The sequence below is a fragment of the Leptodactylus fuscus genome, chromosome 10, assembly GCF_031893055.1.
Source record: "Leptodactylus fuscus isolate aLepFus1 chromosome 10, aLepFus1.hap2, whole genome shotgun sequence".
Taxonomy (NCBI): Eukaryota; Metazoa; Chordata; class Amphibia; order Anura; family Leptodactylidae; genus Leptodactylus; species Leptodactylus fuscus.
In genome coordinates, this window is record NC_134274.1 from 32,844,572 (window position 1) to 32,867,353 (window position 22,782).

The 22,782-nt window shown below is 44.7% G+C and overlaps 2 protein-coding genes across 2 annotated transcripts in view; one reads left to right on the forward strand and one right to left on the reverse strand.

The window, feature by feature from the left end:
- Positions 1 to 1,562: 1,562 nt before the first annotated feature.
- Positions 1,563 to 9,826, reverse strand: LOC142182898 (uncharacterized). The gene is given in 3 exon segments (XM_075257675.1): positions 1,563 to 1,895; positions 4,806 to 4,983; positions 9,443 to 9,826. Coding segments are annotated over 3 exon segments (849 nt in total). The 3' UTR covers positions 1,563 to 1,608.
- A 1,942-nt stretch (positions 9,827 to 11,768) lies between these two features.
- KIF20B (kinesin family member 20B) overlaps positions 11,769 to 22,782 on the forward strand; it is a 103,902-nt gene continuing 92,888 nt past the window's right edge. The window contains exons 1-6 of the mRNA XM_075257676.1: positions 11,769 to 11,855; positions 14,411 to 14,577; positions 15,583 to 15,672; positions 15,745 to 15,864; positions 15,955 to 16,093; positions 22,407 to 22,591. Of these exons, the coding sequence (XP_075113777.1) occupies positions 14,416 to 14,577; positions 15,583 to 15,672; positions 15,745 to 15,864; positions 15,955 to 16,093; positions 22,407 to 22,591 (696 nt within the window). The 5' untranslated portion in view covers positions 11,769 to 11,855; positions 14,411 to 14,415. The remainder of the gene's footprint in view (positions 11,856 to 14,410; positions 14,578 to 15,582; positions 15,673 to 15,744; positions 15,865 to 15,954; positions 16,094 to 22,406; positions 22,592 to 22,782) is intronic.

Sequence of the window (22,782 nt, forward strand, 5' to 3'; positions counted from 1 at the left end):
CAGTCTGGGGACACCTTTGGCTTGTCAGAGTTCCTATAACTCACACCAGGGAATTCTGTTAATGTCCTAGCAGTAAATAGCTCTACACTTCACATACCAACCATTTATATGGCAAAGCTCCAGCACCTCCCAGGATTATTGGATTGCAGGTATTTGCATGTAGTCATTTATCTCAATAGGTGGGTTGAACCCATAGAACCAGTTGGAAGTCTCTTCCTGGGTGCTGTCTACATTTATCTCATACCTGTCACAGTCTTAATGGAAGTAATCCTATTTTCCAGTTTATGAATTGTATGGAATCTGAGCATTGTGATTTGCCTTGACTTGTCTGGAATCAGGGTTATATGCATAAAACATATGGCTGTGTGTAAGGGGGCGTTCACACTTGAGCCCATGTCCGCCCGCCGGGTCTCTGTCCTATTTTTTGGGGAAAGTGGATAGGGGATGGCTTCCCAGCGGTCAGTTTTAAAAACCCATATGCAACCTCTCAGCGGGGAAACCATTTTTTTTGCACGGTCACAAAGTCCTGCAAGTCCGTCTTTGTGTCCATGCAAGAAAAAAAAAAAAAAAAAAAAAAGTTTCCCTGTGGAGAGGCTGCATATGGACACCAGTGGTTACCTGTGAAAACCCATTCAAATTAATGGGTTTTAAAGCTGACCGCGGGCAAGCCATCCCCTGTCCAGTTTCTACGGTATTAAGGACGGAAATCCCTGGGCGGACAGCGACGGTAGTGTAAATGCCCCTTTATTGCACATATAATAAATGCAAATCTCTCAGGTGGTTTTTGTTGCCCTGACATGAAGACATGATAGAGAGAGAAAAAAAAGATTACTATATATATATATATATATATATATATATATATATATATATATAGTAAAGTATAGTATATGATTTTACAGTAGGATTTTCTAGCTGTAGTCAGAATGAACGAGACCTAGTTGCAAATGGACAGCAACAGGACCTGCACTAAGTTTTGGTGTTTGTTTGGTTACTTTGCATGGACTTGTGTGCATTGCACAATGACAAATAATACATTTAAATGCATGAGGCCCAATTCCTGACAATACTCCTAAGGCCGGGTTCAGACGAGGTATTTTGGACCCAAATGAATGGGCCTAGTCGGGAGGAGGGAGTGTCTTCGGGTGAATTAGCAAGGCGAATCCGCCTGAAGAATGAGCATGTCGCTTCTTTTTTCCGGGAGCCGGAACAAATGGCTCCTGGAAAAAAGAACTGACTGGCTCCCATTGATTTGAATGGGATCCGTTTTTCTGGTCAGGATTTTGAGGCGAATTCGGCCTCAACATCCTCACCAAAATACCCTGTGTGAACTCTGCCTAAGAGAGCCCATCAGAGTCTTGCTTACCCAGCCCGCCTGAGATGATTGATAGTCTCCTATATACACAGGACTCTCATTATCTCTCCTAGGAGTCCTGTAGGGATTTTATTCTTAAAACCTGCTCCATATGATATAAATCAATCATTCAAATAAAGCTCAATATTAAAATAAAGCTCAAAGTCATATCTTAGAATATGATGTAACAATTTACTGAGGTTACTTTGTGGTTAGAGGTAATAAAACTATATTTCACATCCAGAAAAATCTGTTTACCACGGCAGTTCAGATCCGTTCCATGCATAAAATTTTCCAGTCCGGTCCATGCTTAGGCTATCAATGATGGTCATTAGGTAGGACACCGAGAGCTCAGGAGAAAACAGCTTCTCCTTGGGGACATTTCTGTGGTAAGGTCTTGACAAGTCTGTTGCCACCGTTCCAGGATGAAGAGAAACACAGACCACTTTGTTCTTGCCTCTTCCCAGTTCAATAGAGAGACATTTGGTCGCCATGTTTAGGGCAGACTTGGACATCCTGTAGCTGTACCACCCTCCTAAACCTGGAGACATAAAATCATGAGCTCTCATAATCCACAAAGCATTTTCACAGATTCCTTATTGAAACCTTCTATAAAGCAATTGAGGATCATGCTGTCTTCCATCATTTATAAAGAATTTACAGGATAAAACCACAATTTATTGAGCACTTGGCATCTCCCCGCTAGGAAACCCAAGATCATTCTCCTGTGTGAATGGTATGGTAGTGTCTATGCATGGCCACTACGCCAGTCATCTATTGCCTATGACCAAAGGGATATTCCCATCTTAAGCCTTTATGGCATATCCAAAGGATATTATGTGAATGCCTGTTCGGTACAAGTCCCTTTACCTATACTGCCCAATAGTCAGCCATCACATTCTCCATACATTCCAATGGGGAGGTGGCTACGTATATGTATAACCCTCAATACTGAAGACAATGGACGGTATGGAATTTAGGTCAAGAAAATCCATTTAAAAAATGTTTCACTTCTGATGTAACTGCGGCAAATTGTTAAAAATTTAGCAAATTGCATACCTAGACCAGCTATGCTTTCTACACTTGAGCTACATTCACTTCATGTCAAGAATTTCTGTACATCTTTAAGGTTAACGATTTACAAGATGAGATATTTGGAATTTTAGCCATGTAAATGAGTTTTATAACACACCTACATTGAATTTGCTTTATGACTAATGTAAATTGTGCCATCTGTAATGATACTTTAGCATCTCAGCTTTCGTCCTCTGCCAGATGATAGTTTAATAGGTAATACCAGTATGGTGTGTCACATAAGAGCAAAAATTGGGACGTATTCGCTAATATCGTGTAAGGCCGGGGTCCCACGTAGCAAAAACCGCAGAGGAAAGCTCTGCAGGAAAAACTGCAATGCGTTGCAGCCACGGTTTTTCTCGCAGCGCTTTTTTGCTGTGGCCGACTACATGGGGCCTTAGCCTAAAAGCTAGACAGCGCAAACTCAGACTAGAGAGTCTTAAACTGCACCAGATTTATCAAAGTGTCTAATGCAGTTTCATAAATCTGGTGTATTCTTAGGCTGTCTAGTCCAAATTTACACCTCCTATTAGTTGGCTTAACAGTAAGCAGGTGCAGGCGAGAACCTACGCTTTGACATTGTTGTAGTTTTGCTGCTGGCTAGAAGTATGCCACACATATAGTTAGTTTTGTTTAGTCAGAGCTCGGACGAGCAGGATTTTGTTTTCCTTTTATAACTAAAGTAAGATTTATTTTATGTTGCTGTTTTTCTTAATAAACGGAACAGGCCAAAACCTGTTTACACCAGACCCTGTGTCCCTGTGTGACTGTTTGGGTTCACATTATTGCTGCTACTGAGCTATTCTGCCACAATGCATAGATTGTTCTTGCATGCAAGAGCAAGAGACTTGCAAAGGACATCGGGGGAGAAAAGTCAAAATTACATTGGAGAAGAGCACCCCTGTCATAGTCGATGCAGTCTGCCACTGAAGTGTCAAGCACACCAATAGTCCCAGTTTTTCCAGGACAATCCTGGGAACAGGGCTACAAAAGCCCAGTTTTATGTATACTCCACACCAACATGGGCATTATTGAGGCGTTTTCATGTGGACTATAAAATTCTGATTTTGACCTACGAAATGTCAGCGAGTATCGTCAAGGGGAGGGGAAATTGAAAGGGTCAATGGAAATGTTGGGGTTTAGGAATGAGAAGGAAGCCATATTAGGAACCAGGATGAGGACCATGATTTAAAGGGATATCACACTAGGAACTAGAAGTGAGAGGAGGTGACTGGGAATGAGAGAAAAGCTGTGATGGGTACAAGAATGATGGGACAATGTTGAATTAGGAAATGTGCAGGTCACCAGGGGACTAAGAAAGATTTGGAGCCCCTTATGGTTATGTTTAGGGGCTGCAGCAACTTGTGTATAGTACCATGGCTGTTTTATTATTCTTAGTCTAGGCCTGGCTTTGTGTAATATGTTGACATGATACCTGGTTCAGTGTAATCTGCTGAAATACAAAAAATTAAGAGTCTTCAGTAGTTGATACCTTTTTTAATGGCTAATTAAATAATGACAAATTGCAAGCTTTCAAGGCTCCTAGGCCCCTTCCTCAGGCATATTCTAAACACAATTTCTGAAGGATGCATATTAGAGATGAGCGAACACTGTTCGGATCAGCCGATCCGAACAGCACGCTCCCATAAAAATGAATGGAAGCACCTGGCACGCAGACTTTGCCGCTTAACCCCCCGCGTGCCAGCCACTTCCATTCATTTCTATGGGAGCGTGCTGTTCGGAACGGCTGTTTGTGCAAAAAGAGACACAAAGGAATAGAATGTTTGGTGGGACTGTAGATGGTAATTGGTACACACAAGTTGACAAATCATCAGTTCACAAGGCCCCTATCAGTTCAATGAGTGGCCTTTTAGGGCTGCTTTGATTACTGATGTGAGGGCTTGTTCTTGTAGAAAGATATAAACCCATGTGACAGATTCAACCCCTCCTGGAGTGTGTCAAAGTCATCATCTTATATTCATACACTTTTCTGTCTTTTTTGGATTTGAAGTTACCCCTTAAAACCTAAATTTTCATGTCATTGATGATATTATGATCTTGATTGCAAAAGTGTTCTGGCATGGGAGGTCCCATATTAGGGACACTAAAAGGGCTTTATACCATGTGGGCTAAAAAGGCACAGGGTGGGATTGGACACAGCCAAAGGGATTATGGGAAGGGTTAAATGCTTGGCCTCATAAATTTGCTGCCTCACACCCTGCAGATTTTGTCCCTAATAGTTGGGAGGTATGAGCTAGATTTTGCTCCTAGTGGGGAGACCCACATCTATCATATCATATACTGTGGATATGCCATAAATCCATAACAATAGAGTGTACTGAACATTACAGGAGACAGATGTTCTGCTAATTCTTACCATTATCCGTTATAGAGCCCACTTTAGCGCTCATATTAACTAAAACTGCATTGTGCTGCTTGGACTTGTCAGATGACTGGGCTCCAAATGCTCCTTTTCCCTTTAAGAGCAGCGGTGAGAAGTATTTGGCCATCAGTAATGGGCCTATGGTGTTTGTAGCAAGTGCGACAGAGAGACCCTAGAGACAAAATAATGGTGATATTAAACTTTCATTGTAAACATTAGGTTAGATAAAATACAGTCTGTATTAGACCATGCAAACGTATACTAGACAGTCTTAGGCTGAGGCCCCACATTTTTTTTGTTGCAGATTTTGCTGCAGTTTTTTGAGCCAAAACCAGGAGGGGATTGAGCAGAAGGTAGAAGTATAAGAACTTCCCTTTTATTTTCCATTCCTTTAGTAGCCATTCTTGGCTTTGGCTCAAAAAAACGCAGCAACACTATAACACAAGAAGCTGCGTTTCCGCAACGTGGCGCCTCAGACATAAACTGCACCAGCTATTCAAAGTGTCGTCTTCTACTTGTTTAGAGGAACGTCCCTCCTGACAGTACTCGTTCATAGCCTTGTACTTGGGGCGTTCTTCACAGCTCAGTGTCATGGCTGGGCGGTAAGGAACGACCCCTCTGACAGTACTATCGGGGTGGGGGGGTTCCTCACAGCCCAGCTAGACTATTAGGAACGCCCTTCTGATGGTGAAGAGATATCAGGAATGGCACCGATATCTTCAGCCCTGGGGAACGTAACGTAATATAATACCGCATGTGCCCAAGGGCATGAAAGGTCATCTTTAATCACATTCTACCCACTGTCTTAAAAAGCAGAAAGGGTGTTGGAAAGCCACAAAGTGGCACAGGTTTGGTGTGCCATAGATGCGCCATTTCTACATCAATGTGTTGCATAGTAAATTCCCCTCCACATGTCCAAACAAAAGGGATTGTCTTCATGAGACATTTACCTGGAACCAGTACTCAATGTCCTAAAACTGTATAAAAATATTTGCAGTGTCTATTTATATTTCCTCATCAGACTGTTATAAGACATGACGTGTGACAGAGATCAATGTACATCCAGGAGTGTCGCAAGGACCAATATAAAAATAGTCAGTAATCGGCAACATTTTTAAAGGGGTTGTCTAGGACATTTTAGTACTGGCGAAGGAAGGTGAAAAATAAGTGTGACGACTTCTGCCAGAACAAGCCGTATGGACCGGACAGCAGTCAGACAAATTAAATTAAATGATAAAGATTTTTGCAAATATAAGTAAGTGAAAAGAGTTTATCATCTTAACAGTCTGTTGTCTTGATCGGTGGCCATTGGATACAAGAACGTTATGGCCTGGGAATTCTCAGAAGGCCGCTTTGGTGTCCTTGTTGTGGCCGGGTTATCTTTTCATACTGCCTGGTAACCTGTCCGCAATAAGGACATCATGGTTGGCCTTTTGAGAAGTGCCAGACCATATAATATTCCTGCATCCATTGAAAGGCTGTGAACGTTGACATGGTTAGAGAAAATCTTTAAAACGCTGCAAAATTATTAGTTTTATTTGCAAAAATGTCTATCCTCTAATTGTCTTCAAATTTAAATTTAGTTACATTCATAAGAAAACCCTGTTAAGGCTAGGGCTATACGGTGACTTTGGCTGTGATTCATGTGACAATAACACGGCAGGGGTGCCTAGTGGATCAAGAAAATAAGAAGCAAATCTGGAAACTTAGGCTTGGTCCACTATCTTAAAGGGATCCTATCATACAACCCCTTTTTTTTCTCATTAACATGTTGGAATAGCCTTAAGAAAGGCTATTCTTCTCCTACCTTTTCGTTGTCTTCTCCGCGCCGCTGTTCCGTAGGAATCCCCGTTTTTGTCGATATGCAAATGAGTTCTCTCGCAGCACTGGGAGTGGGCCTCAGCGCTCAAACAGCACTGGGGGCGTCCCCAATGCTGCGAGAGAACACTCTCCAGCGCTACCTCCATCTTCATCAGCAGCATCCTCTTCTTCCGGCGGTGGCTTGTAACTTCTAGGCCTCGGGCAGAGCAGACTGTGCATGCCCACAGGCCACGACAAAATGGCCGCTTACAATACTGTGCATTCCGACGTGTTACTCAGTAAAAATAAGTTTTGTATGATAGGATCCCTTTAAGATCACCATGTCGCCCTGTGCAACCCTGAACCTGCTATGACTACAACTTTTTCTTGCAAAAAGATTGTGCATTGCTGTATTTTTGTGGGACTTGACGTCACAGTCAAAGCTCCCTCTGGGTCACAGTGTGACTCCATTCATGTAGAATGATGAAGGAGTCGCAGGGCAACAGCGATATTAGGTAGCATGATGAGAGTTGTGGTCCAAGTCTCCATGTAGCCCTAGCCTTGGTTTCAAGATATGCTTCTTCTCTTTTAGTTCACCCATTAAGCACCCAGTGCCATGTTTCCAAATGAAAGGTCTAGAGCAGTGATGGCGAACCTTTTTGAGACCGAGTGCCCAAACTGTAACCCAAAACCCAATAAATTATCACGGAGTGCCAACACGTCAATTTAACCTTAAAACTATTTGGATCCGCAATTGTGGACTCACAAATTACAGTCGTGTGAATTGGGCTTTACAGAGCTTGTACTGAAAGGTCTGTACACAGTACAATCTGCCCCGCAGTGGGCCCCACACACAGTACAATCTGCCCCGCAGTGGCCCCCACACACAGTACAATCTGCCCTGCAGTGGCCCCCCCACACACAGTACAATCTGTCCCGCAGTGGCCCCCACAGACAGTACAATCTGCCAGGGGGCCACACGGTGGCTCAGTGGTTAGCACTGCAGCTTTGCAGCGCTGGAATCCTGGTGTTCGAATCCCACCAAGGGCATAAAACCAACTGCAAGGAGTTTGTATGTTCTCCCCGTGTTTGCATGGATTTCCATCCCATATTCCAAAGTCATACTGATAGGGAAAAATGTACATTGTGAGCTCTATGTGGGACTCACAATCTACATAAAAAAACAAAACAAAATCAGTACAATCTGCCCTGCAGTGGCCCCCACAGACACAGGACAATCTGCCCCGCAGTGGCCCCCACACACACTACAATCTGCCCTGCAGTGACCCCCACAGACAGTACAATCTGCCCCCACAGACAGTACCCCCCCCAAGGGATTATACCTGTATACTCCACAGTAGCCCCCTTCCCACACAGCATGAAGTGGTCCACAGTAGCCCCCTCCCCACACAGCATGAAGTGGTCCACAGTAGCCCCCTCCCCACACAGCATGAAGTGGTCCACAGTAGCCCCCTCCCCACACAGCATGAAATATTCCACAGTAGCCCCCTCCCCACACAGCATGAGACGGTCCTCAGTAGCCCCCTGCCCAGACAGCATGAAATACTCCACAGTAGCCCCCTCCCCACACAGCATGAAATATTCCACAGTAGCCCCCTCCCCACACAGCATGAAATATTCCACAGTAGCCCCCTCCCCACACAGCATGAGATGGTCCTCAGTAGCCCCCTGCCCACACAGTATGAAATGGTCCACAGTAGTTCCTCCTCCCCAAACAGCATGAAATGGTCCACAGTAGCCCCTTCCCCACACAACATGAAATATTCCACAGTAGCCCCCTTCCCACACAGCATGAAATATTCCACAGTAGTTCCCTCTCCCCAACAGCACAAAATGGTCCAGAGCAGCCCCCTCCCCAGACAATACACATATATACTTACCTGAAGGGCCGCCAGGCGTCCTCTCTCTCACCTATTCACTACGGGCGCTGATGACTTACGTCATCATGTCCGCACCAGTGCAGAGGTCACACTCTGTATAGTCAATGTAGGCCGTGCGTACCGCGCGGCCTACACTGACAGCTTTCAGCTGGATGTGCATTTGCACATCCACTCTGAAAGCAGCGATTGCTCACTAACGGGGAATCCTGTACCGGATTCCCCGTTACTGAGCGATCCGGGAGACCGCAACCGTGCCAGCATAGAGGGCTCTGAATGCCCTCTCTGGCACGCGTGCCATAGGTTCGCCATCACTGGTCTAGAGCTTTGCACACTGCACATACTGTATAATAGTAGCTGGACATGCAGTACTTTGTGTCCATGCAAAAAACATAAAAATGGTTTGCAGGGGGAAAGGCTGCATACGGACACCGGCAGTTACTTTTAAAAACCCATTCAAATGAATAGAGATGAGCGAGTAGTATTCGATTGAATATCCAATACCATTATAGTCTATGGGAAAAAACGGGAATGTTGTTCTGGTCTCCATGGAATCCAAAGTTCGACACATTGGATCCTCCAAGTTCAGGAAGTAGCAGGACGAGGAGCACGGGAGGTTTTTGAATTGAATTCAATGGAATTTTCCTGCGTGGTATTCGACCGATACGAGTAGTCGATCGAATAGTAATATACTATTCGCTCATCTCTACAAGTGAATGGGTTTTAAAGCTGACTACCGGCAAGCCGTCCTCTGTCCAGTTTCCATCGTAAACCCCGGGGCGGACAGTGGTGGTAGTGTGAACGCCCCCTAACTATCCCACCCAAAGTGCACAGGGTCTTAATAGATATAAAGATTATTTCTGCAGCTACTAAATCATTGTCATATTAGCTAAATAATTGTCAAATACATGGCGACCTTTAGGACGGACTTACCTCTGCTGAGACTTCCCTGAGACTGGTCTCTCCTTTCCCACTGGGGTGCAACATGGCAGAACAATTTATTAGAAGGTCCAAGCTCTCAAACCTTTGTTCTACCGCCTGTGCAGTTTTCTGGATGTCACTCTGGCTGGTTACATCTAGTCTCAGGATACTGAGCGCATCTGGGTGTTGTTCTTTCAGCGCCTGCAAATCTGTGGCTGACTCTGGATCTCTGCATGTTGCTATCACTTTGGTTCCACATCTAGACACTAGAAATTTGCAGAAATGGAGACCAATGCCCCGGCTGGCCCCTTGGATCAGTACTTCCCCCCCAGTCATGCTTACAAGGCGAATCTCCTTGCATATAGGCCCTTGCTGCTGCTTATGAAACTTCTACATTGCATAACATCAACTGAACCACAGCGCCACCTAGTGGCAGGCACTCAAAATGTCAACCCCTGCACAAATAACTTTCTAGGCCAGTTACTGATATTTAGACAGTGAAAAAATAGACAAGCACTCTGAAAACATGTCAGATTTATCACAGTGGCTGATGCTGGATGATTAATCTGACTGTATGGTCTAGTGTTTCTCAACTTTTTCAGATGAATACCCCCTAGTGAGAAAAAGACACAACCAAGTACCCGCAATGTAGTGATCACTAATAAATATTAACAAAGTAAGGGTGAATTCACACTGAGTAAACGCTAGCTTATTCTGAACGTAAAACACGTTCAGAATAAGCGGCGTCTAAAGCAGCTCCATTCATTTCTATGGGAGCGGGGATACGAGCGCTCCCCATAGAAATGAATGGGCTGCTTCTTTCACTCCGTGCAGTCCCATTGAAGTGAATGGGGAGTGCCGGCGTGTACGCTCCGGCATGAGCAGAGCTTGCCGTATATGCCGGCACTCCCCATTCACTTCAATGGGACTGCACGGAGTGAAAGAAGCAGCCCATTAATTTCTATGGGGAGCGCTCGTATCCCCGCTCCCATAGAAATGAATGGAGCTGCTTTAGACGCCGCTTATTCTGAACGTGTTTTACGTTCAGAATAAGCTAGCGTTTACTCAGTGTGAATGCACCCTTAGGCTTTGTTTGGAGCCTCCATCAGTAGTTACGTGTAAAGGCCCCCTCAGTACCCCACAGTCCAGGATTGTGGGTCGTGTCGCGCGGTCCCAGCCGGTGGGAGGTATGTCCCGGACTCAACTCATCTGCGTCCGGAGAGGACGCAGATGAGTTGAATACAGTGGTGAAGCAGGAGCGGACAGCCCCTGCCTCACCACTGTGCCCACGCGTGCTCTGGCTTTGGGAGCTGTGGGCACGAAGTGATGACCTCAATCACATTGCACCTATGGCTCCCGGGACAAGAGACTGCTCAGCAGGGGAGCGAGTGGAGATGAGGAGGGGCAGACGGGGAGGGGGCAAACTGGGGGGGGGGGGGGGGGGGGGCATATGAGGAACATTAAACTGCATGCAAAGAGGGACATTAAACTAGGGGCAGATGGAGGGGCATTAAACTAAGGGCAACTTGGGGGGGGGGGAGTAGCTGGAGGACAATAAAATGGGGACGACTGGAGGAGGACATTAAGCTGGGGAAGCTGGAGGGGTACATTAAACTGTGGCTGCACCAGGACTCTATACTGTGGGGTCAATCTGAGGAGAACATTATAATGTGGGGGCATATAATATTAGGGTGACTGGAGGAGCCTTATACTGTGTGGGGAGCACAAAGAAAAATGGATGGGAATGGGTGAAGTCAATTTACAAGTAGGTGGAGCTAAATTTGGCGCTGCACATTTTGTCCCTCTTTCTGACCTCGGAAAGTTGGGAGGTATGCAGGACTCCCAAACCTACAGAATCTCGGGTGCTGTCTCGCTCTCCTGCAAAACAATGAACATGCCCCAATTTCAACTGTATCTGTACCCACAGGATTCACATACAGTTGAATCATGAATTGGTGGAGCAGGGGGTTGTCAGCTGTGATGCAATTGTTGCCAAAATATTATTTTCCACAGAAAACCTGTGTTGAGCCACCTACCTTGGATGGTATTTTTTGGTGATAAAGGTGGTAACCCTAGATAATGCCTGGCTATAACCTCTCACTCATCCACTTCGAAATACAATAAACGTAATATGATTATAGTAAGCACTTAAAAAAGAAAAAGTCCAAAAAAGAAAAGAACCTTCAACAAAATGGCGGCTGCTCTGAAGACATACTACTCATACTACTTTAGAACAGTTTTGCCTCTAGTGCTTGGTTCCGTCAGGTTTCGTCGCGCCTATTCCCATCATGCAGTTCGGTTGGCGGCTGCGGATTGGACAAATTTGAAACAGGACGGCGGCTCCGAAATCTGCAAGTAGTGAGTGCGGCCCGGAGACCCCGGGGATGTGCGGAGTATAGTGACCCGAAAGTGCCACAGCTCACCCGTAAGTGTACACCCGGCATGTCTGCAGCCCGGGCGGCTACTTAGTTCTCGGGGCAGTATTTATAGTATGTGCAGGTCATAGCGTTTAACTTCTTCGTTGCTGGGTGCCTGTTAGGGGGCAAAACCTATCACAGGGCTTCTATCTATCTATCTATCTATCTATCTATCTATCTATCTATCTATCTATCTATCATCTATCATCTATCTATCTATCTCCTATCCTATCCATCCTGTGGCCCCTGCAGCCTGGGCTGCCATATGTAGTGTGGATCTCTTGCAGTGCATTCCAGTGCCAGTCACCACCAGGGTGTTTCCTTCTACAAATAGCTCAGATTTTTCTTCTGTTATTCTAAGGCTAGGTTCACACCTGCGCCCGGATTCTGTTTGAGGATTCTCGTCCCATTCTGCTTGAAAAATGCAGAGAGTAAAGTCCTGCAAGCACCGCTTTAGTTTATAGCAGGAGTAGGGAACGTACGGCTCTCCAGCTGTTGCAAAACTACAACTCCCAGCATGCATACTGGCTCTGCTGTTCTGGGAACTCCCATGGAAGTGAATGGAGCATTGCTGGGAGTTGTAGTTTCACAGCAGCTGGAGAGCCAAAGGTTCCCTACCCCTGGTTTATAGGGTCCGCAGGGAACTGCTTGTTAAAGAGACCTCAGGCACATGCGGTTTTAAATATCGCTAAAAAGCCAACAATGCGCTGAATTGAGCAGGCTGTTGGCATTCCCATTATGTATCCCCGGTGCCGTTACCGATCTCTGCCCACTGTCAGAAGGGTGTCCCTGGCCGTCTAGCTGGGCTGTGAGGTGCGCACCCCCTGACTGTACTGGTCCATAGACGAATACTGTGGGGTGTTCTTCACAGCTTAGCGTCATCAGTTGACAGAGATCAGTGCCGTTATAACGGTACCGATACCTCCAGCCCTGGGACACATCACGGGAAAGCCGACAGCGCTGAATTCCGCGCACTGTCTACTTTCTAGTGGTATATAAAACCATATGTGTTCATGGACATCTTTATGCAGATTGGGTTTCCGTTTTTTAAGTCCCCAAACAGATCCGAAGAACGGAAACTGGGCACGGGTGTGAACCTAGAGTAAATTGGTAAAACTGAAAAATGTTCATGTAGGTTTAATAAAGAATTAGAGATCTGCGTAACAGGGGCGTGTAAGTGTTATATTTATCATGTGTTAGTAGATATGTTGTGGGCGTCTCACCTCCGCTACAGGGTGCAGGTAGAATAGGTGGAGTCTTTCCAGTAGGAGCAAAATCTTATCTGCACGCTGTGAAAATGTTTGGGATCACTAAAATAAATGTACGAGCAGGAAGGACTGGAATAATAACACACCGCCATTGTGTTCTAGCAGTGACGTCATGTAGACTGGACCACTGCAGGCAGTTCCAGGTCTCAGCTGAGAGTTGTCTGTCTCCTGCAGTCCCATCAATGTGACATCCCTGCTGCAGTCACTCTGTATACAAGCACAGCAGTGACGGTGATTGGATCCTCCATTACTGAGATATTGCTAATTAATTTATCGTTATGCAAATGACTTTGGTAACTTTGCTCCAATAATATCTATGCTGATTTGCATAGATATTAAACAGCGATATCTCGGTAATGTAGGTGCCAATTTATAAGGGTCACCTGAATCATTCTATAGGACTCTGCTTCTGTGCAAGTGGCTAAGGATAGGCCACCAATTTCTGTTAACCTGGTGAACAAATCCTTTAACAAACATGTTGTGACTGTAATTTATGACTATTATTACATTTAGGTCATCAGTTTGACACATACATCAGAAACTCATCCAACTGGATGCTTCTATTGCATGCAACACCAAGACTTTTAGGCCTGGATTCCAAGTGGCTTAAACGCTGTGGCAGAAGTTCCATGAAAAAAAAACGTGGCGTTTTATAGTCACTGCAAGGTAGATGGGATTCTGGTGAATCCGACCCACACACTACAGAAATATAGATGCTGTGGACTTGCTGCGATTTCCAAAATCCTTGGGGTATTGGAAATGCATGCAGCATGTCAATTATACCTACAGAAATGGCGGCAGTTTCCCTATAGGTATAATTGAAGCTGAAAATCCACAGAAGAAACCTCTGCGGCCCTTCTGTGAAAAGCGCTGCGGGAAAAACTGTGATGCGTTGCTGCTGTGGTGTTTCCCGCAGCACCTTCCCAGGGTGCATACATGTGCATAGACCCTGGGCTATAAGGCTGGAACAACGGCTTCTAGATGTGACAGCTTCAGTCCAAAGACGTTGTCTGAGGTCTTCCTTTGGATTGTGTAGATATATATCTATAGATAGATATAGATATCTATATCTATATATATATATACATACACACATAAACACACAGCAGTTTGATGACATTGGAGGATTGCACTACAAGGTCTCGATTTAAACACAGCCAATGCACATGGCTGTATTGTAGGTCCACGTTGTGTGGGTCTATGATGTTCCGCTCATAGCTTTACTGTCACGTGTCCGATTTTATATAGCTCTATTTGCAACATGTATATAACACTTTTTTTTGTGGTCTTTTTAGTAACCATGAACCCATCTGAAGATAGTCGCCCCGCTCCTAGACCCTCCTATCTTGGAGTGGGAATAACCTATCCAGAAAGAGATGAACCGCAAGAGATCGATGACATCAGGACAAATCTATCGGAACAGTTTTTATTGCTGGAAGACACCGTATGTGATTCTGCACAGGTAAGGCCAGGAGCGTAGATCTTCCAATTAACTAGCGTCTCCAGTATACAGCAACGTGACTATTCAGTTACAATAGGGAAGTCAAACTGGTTACAGCTGTGCAAATGTGCTTGCACGAATAAAAACACATCTGAGCCAAAATATCGCTCTGAACAATAAATATAGAAGCTTTGCCTACTTGTATATCAAGCTTCTGTGAGGCGGGCTGGAAACTTCTTTCATATGTCCCCTAACGTTTGGGAATAGTTTCTTTCACTCTGCTAAGGTCGCATCATTAAAGGGGTTCTCTGGGGATTGGGCAAAAAATAAAAAGCAGATAAATAGATATGGCCACAGTATACAATCCGTCCTAGAATGTTTTGTCTTCTCTCAGTAATACTCCAGTTACTCATCCCTTTAATTCCACCGGCGATCTAGTGCATAAGTTCCTTCGGTCCCCCCAGCAGTTGCTTTGTGACTGCTGCGTCCTGTAAGTGAGCAGAAAAAACAAGCATCTTGCTCGATCTTCAAACAGATTCCACCTGAGAACTCCCTTTGAAATGAATGGGAGGCAGAAAAATTCTCCCCGGCTGCTGCCGAATATTGAAATTCCTCAGTGGAATTTGGTCAAGTGGAAAAATTCCTGAAGCTGAATTTTTCATCTTGTACAAATGTCTTATTCATTTTTTATTTTATTATTTTATCTTTGTAAAATTATGATGATAGTAGAAAACCCTTTCGACTCGGTCTCTTAACAGAACAGTTTTGTCTGGGGGGCCGTAGTAAAATTAACCCTTAAGTACTATCATGGTGTCTATCATACATATCATTATGATAGACACCATGATAGTACTTAAGGGTTAAAGAGCCCTGAATTGAGCCTTTGCCCTGTGAGGACAATATGACACTGGTGACAACTTATGATTTAGTTGTGATCGGAGTATAGAGATCTTACCCCATCATTCTGCTATATGTCTGTACTTGATAATAAAGGTTTGTGACACTTTGTATATTCTTTACTTCCAGACAAGCTCACTGGATGCTAAAGAGCCTATGCAGGTTTACCTTCGCGTACGACCTTTTACTGGATCTGAGGTTGAGCAAAAAGAGTCCCAGGTAAGTATGACGTAGTTTGTACGCACCTTGTTCTATTGCATTGAATGGTTAATAATGTGCTCCATTTTCCAGGATTGTGTCAGTATTCCTGACCCCTGCAGTGTGCTGCTCAAGGCTCCTCTTAGCTCGCAGTCTTCCCGACAGAGTGACCGAGGCGGTAGTTCAATGGCTCAGAAGTTCACCTTTACTCATGTAAGAACCTTGCTCTGGACTATTGGTCTAAAACGTAGGAATCTGTCCTGGTCTATGGAAAATAATTGTTACCGTGTCCTTTTGAAACAGGTGTTTGGTCCCGAAACAACGCAAAGTCAGTTTTTTGAGGGCACTGTAAAGAAACAAGTGATCGATTTTATGAAAGGGCAGAGTCGACTGATTTTTACATATGGTGTGACTAATGCTGGGAAAACTTTTACATTCCAAGGTAAGGTCCAAGGAACAGAAAATGTAAGTTATAGGTTACGGTTTCAGAGTACTAAATTAAAGAGAACCTTTCACCACCCCAAGGCTGTGCAGGTTCTGCACCATGTTATAGGCGCTGCTGCACAGACTCTGGGGTACTTTGAATTTTGTCTCTAGCCCCCCTCGTTGTGGAGTTCTGAACCCCGTTATTTTTGGCGCCCTGTATGTTAATTAAGCTCTGCAGAAGCGCCTATAACATGGTGCAGAAAACTGCACAGCCTTGGGGTGGTGAAAGGTCCTCTTTAAAGGGAACCTGTCATGGTGCTTGATCTTTTAGTTACAGATGAGAATGTCTGTCATAAGGAACCCCCTTGGGATTTCTATGGGAGTCATGAACTAGATGACAGGTGGAAGCAAATTTACACAGAGACTGCCAATGCCTATACACCTGAGAAGTGGATACAGTTGTATCTAGACAAGATAAATAATCCAATTTTCCGACTGATACATTGTAGCAAACTACAATAGATATTTGTGCCGCTGATCTATTTAGCTACCTGATCGTTTCCTGGATAGGACACTTGCTTCTTGTCTGAGCGCAGAATCTGGTATATAAGAGTTTGCTGCTCCTGCTCGTCGGCAAATGTTCTCCTTTACCGACAGCAAGTCTTGACAAAATACAAAGTCTATGAGACAAATCACAGGTTTTTGTCTATATATTACGTCTATTTGCTCAAAGAATAGAGAATCCTTAAATTGGGACAATTAAAAACCATTTTAATGAGCTATAGGAGTATAAATTAAAATCGACAGATGTGTACCTACCTGTTAGGTGTATGAGAGTGTTCATATTACAATTTGTATATTGTTCACCATTATAACCTCATGGTGGTGCCCTGTCTCCACAGAAACATTTTTGTGTAGGATGCATTGGCATAGATGTGTAAATGACTGTATTTTCATCTCCAGTTTAGTGTATATTAACATGGAAAATGGGTTTGAAAATATTTAGCCTATTCTTTATACATTGTACATTATTGTATCTTGTGTGTTATTGCTTTGCTGTCACAATTTTATCTCTGGCTACCAAAGAGCAACAGGAGTATTCTCATCAGGACATCCCATGTTCCAATTATCCTGGGCAACACGGTGGCTCGGTGGTTAGCACTGTAGCCTTGAAGCGCTGGAGTCCTGGGTTCGAATCCCGCCAGGAACAACATCTGCAAGTTTGTATGTTCTCCCTGTGTTTGTGTGGATTTCCTCCCATTCTACAAAGACAATACCGATAGGGAAAATTTACAATGTGATCCCTATATGAGGCTCACAATCTATATTAAAAAAATAAATAAATTATCCTATCATGGCATAGAGATATCACAAAGGGGGTTAAAGTAGAAACCCCTCCCTCTGCTGACTCTCTAACTGTGAGTTGTCCCAGACCCAGGGGTGACTAGTTGTGGTGATGTCTCACATAACCTGCACACACAAGAGGAGAACCTGGTTGTAGCTAACACTAAGAAGGGCCAGCAGCATGGAGGACACTATAGAGAAGTCCTGATCAGTGTAGGTGTAAATCCAACCCTTTGACTTGGGCAAATACACACAGACTGTGCTGCAGCCTCTAGTGAGGGTCCTCTGCCCCCCCCTCCAATAGATCTATCATCCTTTCCCCCTTCCCAATCCATAGACTTTACTGAGCTTGAAAGTCCATTTTTGTGGAGAACACAGTGTCAAATAAGTCTTATTCAGAATAGGCCAATTATCTTCTTCTATTGTCCATTGATATATCTCTGGAAAAAAGGGAATCGCCACAATCCTATAGGCTGTGAAAACTGAGGCTGTGGAGACTGTGTTGTAAAAGGTTAGACTTGAAAATGTGATTATTTTTAATAATATTATACAATTATTACGGTAATATGATTAGGAGGAGCTTCACAACTTCTGACTGACCATTGATGAGGTCATAGCACGAGTCTGAGCCAGTGATTCGTCTCCCAACTTCACAAACCTGATGCTGAGGTTTACATAGTCTGAACTGTGTGGATGTCGTGTAGATGTTTATCGCTAACCCACTCTTTTGTAACTTTTGCTTTTACATAGGACCTTTCACATCCTCATTGATGTACTATATAATATACTGTTAGACAACTAACAGTCAGCTTTCCCAGTTTGTACCTCGGTGCTGTTAATTTTGGCACCGATATATCCCCACAGTCAGACAGGTGGGCCTCTTATAGTCTAGTGCCAACGCTGGGCAGTAAGGAATGCCCTCCTCTGACAGAACAGGTCTATGGGGTTGTTTGTCGCAGCCCAGCCATGACAGACTGTAAGGCCTACCTTTCTGACAGTGGCGAGATTCTGGTGCTGAAGTTAACCGTGCCGATATGTCCAGCACCGAAGCACATACTGGGAGAGCTGATGGTGCACTGAGTTCAGCGTACTGTCTGTTTTCTAGCAGTATATAATACCGCACATCGATGAGGACATGAAGGGTCCCCTTTAAAAAGACTTTGCTCACTATACACACTTGTACTCTTGTCTGATCGCCAGTGGTCAAACTGCTGGGACCCCACTGATCAGGAGAATGGTGGCCACATAATTGTCCTCCCTGCCCCATGTGAATAGTGTTGATATGTATGATCTGCTACTTCTCCTTGTGGAGGCGGGCTGTTGAGGTGCAGTCAGAATCGGGAAGGGGGAGATAGAGCTACTGACTTTTTATTTTTAATGCTTTATTTATTTTATTTATTTTAAATGTAGATTGTGAGCCCCATAGGGATCACAATGTACATTTTTTTTCCTCCTATCTGTATGTCCTTGTAGAATGGGAGGGGATCCACACAAACACAGGAGAACATACAAACTCCTTGCAGATGTTGTTCCTGGCAGGATTCCAGCCCAGGAATCCAGCTCTGCAAGGCTGCAGTGCTAACCACTGAGCCACCAAGTTGCCCCTGATTTTATTGTGTTTTAACATTGTATACATGGCTGCTTACTTAAAGGGGTTGGCCAATTTCAGACCAATACTGACAAACAAATGTACAATAAAAAGATATACAATTTTCTAATGTACTTTCTGTATCAATTCCTCCCAGTTCTCTAGATCTCTGCTTGCTGTCATTTAGGGCTTGTTCACATCTGCGCCCGGTCTCCGTTCTGCAGGTTTCCGTTTCTTGCATAAAACAGAGGCAGGAGACGGAAACCTGCAGGATTCTTTCTCACCCATTCATTTGAATGGGTGAGAAAGCTGTCCAGCCGTGAGCGGCGGTGAGCGTTTTATGCTCTCCGCCGCGAAACCGGGTTTTTTAATCCGGACACAGTCGGACATGCAGTACTCTGTGTCCGGATTAAAAAAAACGGTTTCGCGGCGGAGAGCATACCGGTCTGTGCTTTCCGTCGTCTTGCATGCAGAAGACGGAAACCACAGAACGGAGACCAGAACGCAGGTGTGAACCTAGCGTCATTCTGACAGGTGCCGCTCGTTACACAGCACAATAATCAGTCATCTGCCTGGTAATCCGCTGTGCACCTCTGTCCATCACATGACTATGGACCGTAAATCACATGACCATGGTCAGTTTTATCCTCTAGAAGTCACAGAATGAATGGCGACAAGCCGAAATCTAGAAAACCGTGAGGAATTGATACAGAAAGTATATTGGAAAGTTGTATATCTTTTAATTGTACATTTGTTTGCCAATATTGGTCTGAACCCCTTTAAATACTTTCATTGGAATTCAATCACTGCATTTTAATGACTTATAACTGATCCTGATTGTCAGCTGTGTATGAAGGAGTCCCTCTGTGTAAAAATGTAGGGGTCAGTGGTTGGACGTTACGACTCTACAGCCCCTCTCCTTATTTTTGGGGACATCTGTTATTGGACCATTAGTGCTCATACATTTCTACCTGTTCTAAGTAGAAAACAGCTCTGTAGATATTTCTAGTTTCGATTTATGAAAGCGAAACAAACAAAGCTGCAGCAACAAATCACACAGATTGCTCCATCGCTCGGCCGTACTGAATGTCCCCGGGTGAACCCGGCCTCAGGATAAGGATCTCCCACCATACAGCAGTTTTTAAGCATCGCTCTGTTTTGATACTTTTTAAGCTTCCTGCGCTGTCACTAAGCCAGTATATATGTATACTTCAGTGACTGAGCTTGGGTTACTCTGTAAGCCGTCTCTTTTTCGCCTTGATTCCGTTAAGCCCGTTCTTTATCTCCTTACTTATATTTTGGAAGTAGATCTGGCAATTTTTTTTTATACTGTGGTGTAGCTTGTTAGATCAAACAAGGTAATTCATCTTCAAGCCGAGTTGTAAAGTAAGACATCGCTCCTGAACTTATTTAAAAGCCGTCTTTGAGGAGCTCAACTACAAACCGTCCGATCGGCCTTCTAAATGATCCAACAGAGGGCTGTTAATGGGAGCCTTGAACTCCGCGTCGCTACCTCTGGCAGCATGTCACTGAAAGGTGCTGTAGTTTTATATATCTCACCACATCTTGCTTGTTAAGTACTGTCAAAACTGCAACAACAATTATTTACTATGTGTGTCGGTGGATAACTTTTTATTAACCCCTGCTGTTAGAATCTATGAACTTTACTGCCTTGGTCAATGGTTTTGCGGTTTGTAATAGGGGTGCAGGGCACTGTTACTTTTCGATATGTCATATGGAGCCTTAGCACATAAACCTTAAAGGGATTCTACCATTAAAACCTCTTTTTTTTTGTGGATAAGAGGTCGGAATAGCCTTTAGAAAGGCTATTCATCTCTTACCTTTAGGCTGCATTCACACGGAGTAAACGCTGGCGTTTTTTGTGTGTTTTTTGCACATAGTGCCGCGTAGCGTCGCGTTAACGCGGCGTATACGCCGCGTTAACGCCGCGCTATTTAGCGGTGGCGTTGCCCGGCGTTAAAGCGGCGTATACGCGGCGTTAACGCGACGCTACGCGGCGTAAACGCGGCGCTATGTGCAAAAAACACACAAAAAACGCCAGCGTTTACTCCGTGTGAATGCAGCCATAGATGTGATCTCCGCCGCGCCGTTCCTTAGAAATACCGTTTTTTACCAGTATGTAAATTAGTTCTCTGGCAATGATGGGGGCGGGCCCCAGCGCTGAAAATGCGATGGGGGCGTCCCCACTGCTGCTCGAGAATACGATCCTGCGACGCCTCTATCTTTGGCTGGATCCTCCCCTTCTCTGTTGTCTTCCTCCTGTGTCACCTCCGACCCCTGCGCAGTTGGCTCTGCCAGTGAGACACTAGTAGAGCCGACTGCGCATGCCGGCCGGCCGCCATTTTTGGGAGGCCGTTCTTGCTTTTGTAGTTCACTGCAGGAGCAGCCTCCCAAAAATGGCCGCCGGCCGGCATTCGCACTCAGCTCTGCTGGTGTCTCAGTGGCAGAGCCAACTGTGCAGGCGTCGGAGGTGACGCAGGAGGAAGATGACAGAGAGCAGGGGAAGATTCAGCTGAAGATAGAGGCGTCGCAGGATCGTGTTCTTGAGCAGCAGTGGGGACGCCCCCATCGCATTTTCAGCGCTGGGGCCCGCCCCCATTGCTGTGAGAGAACTAATTTGCATACCGGTTAAAAACCGGTATTTCTAAGGAACGGTGTGGCGGAGATTACATCTAAAGGTAAGAGACGAATAGCCTTTCTAAAGGCTATTCCGACGTCTTATCCACAAAAAAAAGAGGTTTTAATGGTAGAATCCCTTTAATATGCACTTCCAAAGATACCCTTCTACCTGAGATATAACAGAGGCAGCCTTGGGTCCGCCAATGAATATCGTGAGGGGTCATAAAAATTAGAATAAGTGTTGTAGGGTGGCCTCGGCAAACTGTATCCTCCACCGTGCAAGGACATCTCTACATGCTCCAGTACGCTTTTAGTCAAATTTTATGTAATTGGAAAATAGATCCACCACCGGTATGTCTACTATATAAGTATGCATCATCCAGTTCACGTCTTGTTTCTTAAAAATGAGTTGTCCCAAGATTACAATATGCCACCAAGGTGATAAGGATCTGATTGGTGGGTTCTGACCACTGAAAGCTCCGCTGATCATGAAAACTGCGCCGAGATCTAGCCCTCACTGTTCCTGAGCTGTCAGTGCAGTTAGTTTTGGTGCCTGTGCACTGTCAATGTTGTGGTCAGTAGGGCCTGAGAGCTCTGACACACACTGAGGACCCACACCCTCTTGCTTGAGACCACCCACTTGACAATAGGCAAGCACCAGGACCTTTGGATGTGCGGATGTTGTCACTGCTATGTACAGTACCATGGTTGTGTTTTTCATCACTTTAGTCTTCAATTTGTCGTCTTTTAATTGTAGGCACAAAGGACGATGCCGGTATTTTACCAAGATCGATGGACATGCTTTTCAATGCTATTGAAGGAAAAGTTTATTCAAAGATGGATATTAAACCTCATAGATGTAGAGACTACATAAGGCTGACAAAAGAACAAGTGCGAGCAGAAAACGTATTTAAAAATGGCGTCCTGCGTCACACAAAAGAGGTATATTGTATGAATGTTATAACTGCAGACGCAATTCCGACATCTAAAATTAAAGTTTCTATTTGTGTAGACTCTGTATCGGTTACTTTCTGGGAATTTGTCAACTTTGACATGCTTCCTGACATGACCTTTTTGAGTTGGGTAGGCCCGCGAGGGAACTGTGGTAGGGGGGCATTGGCGGGGGCGCTTGT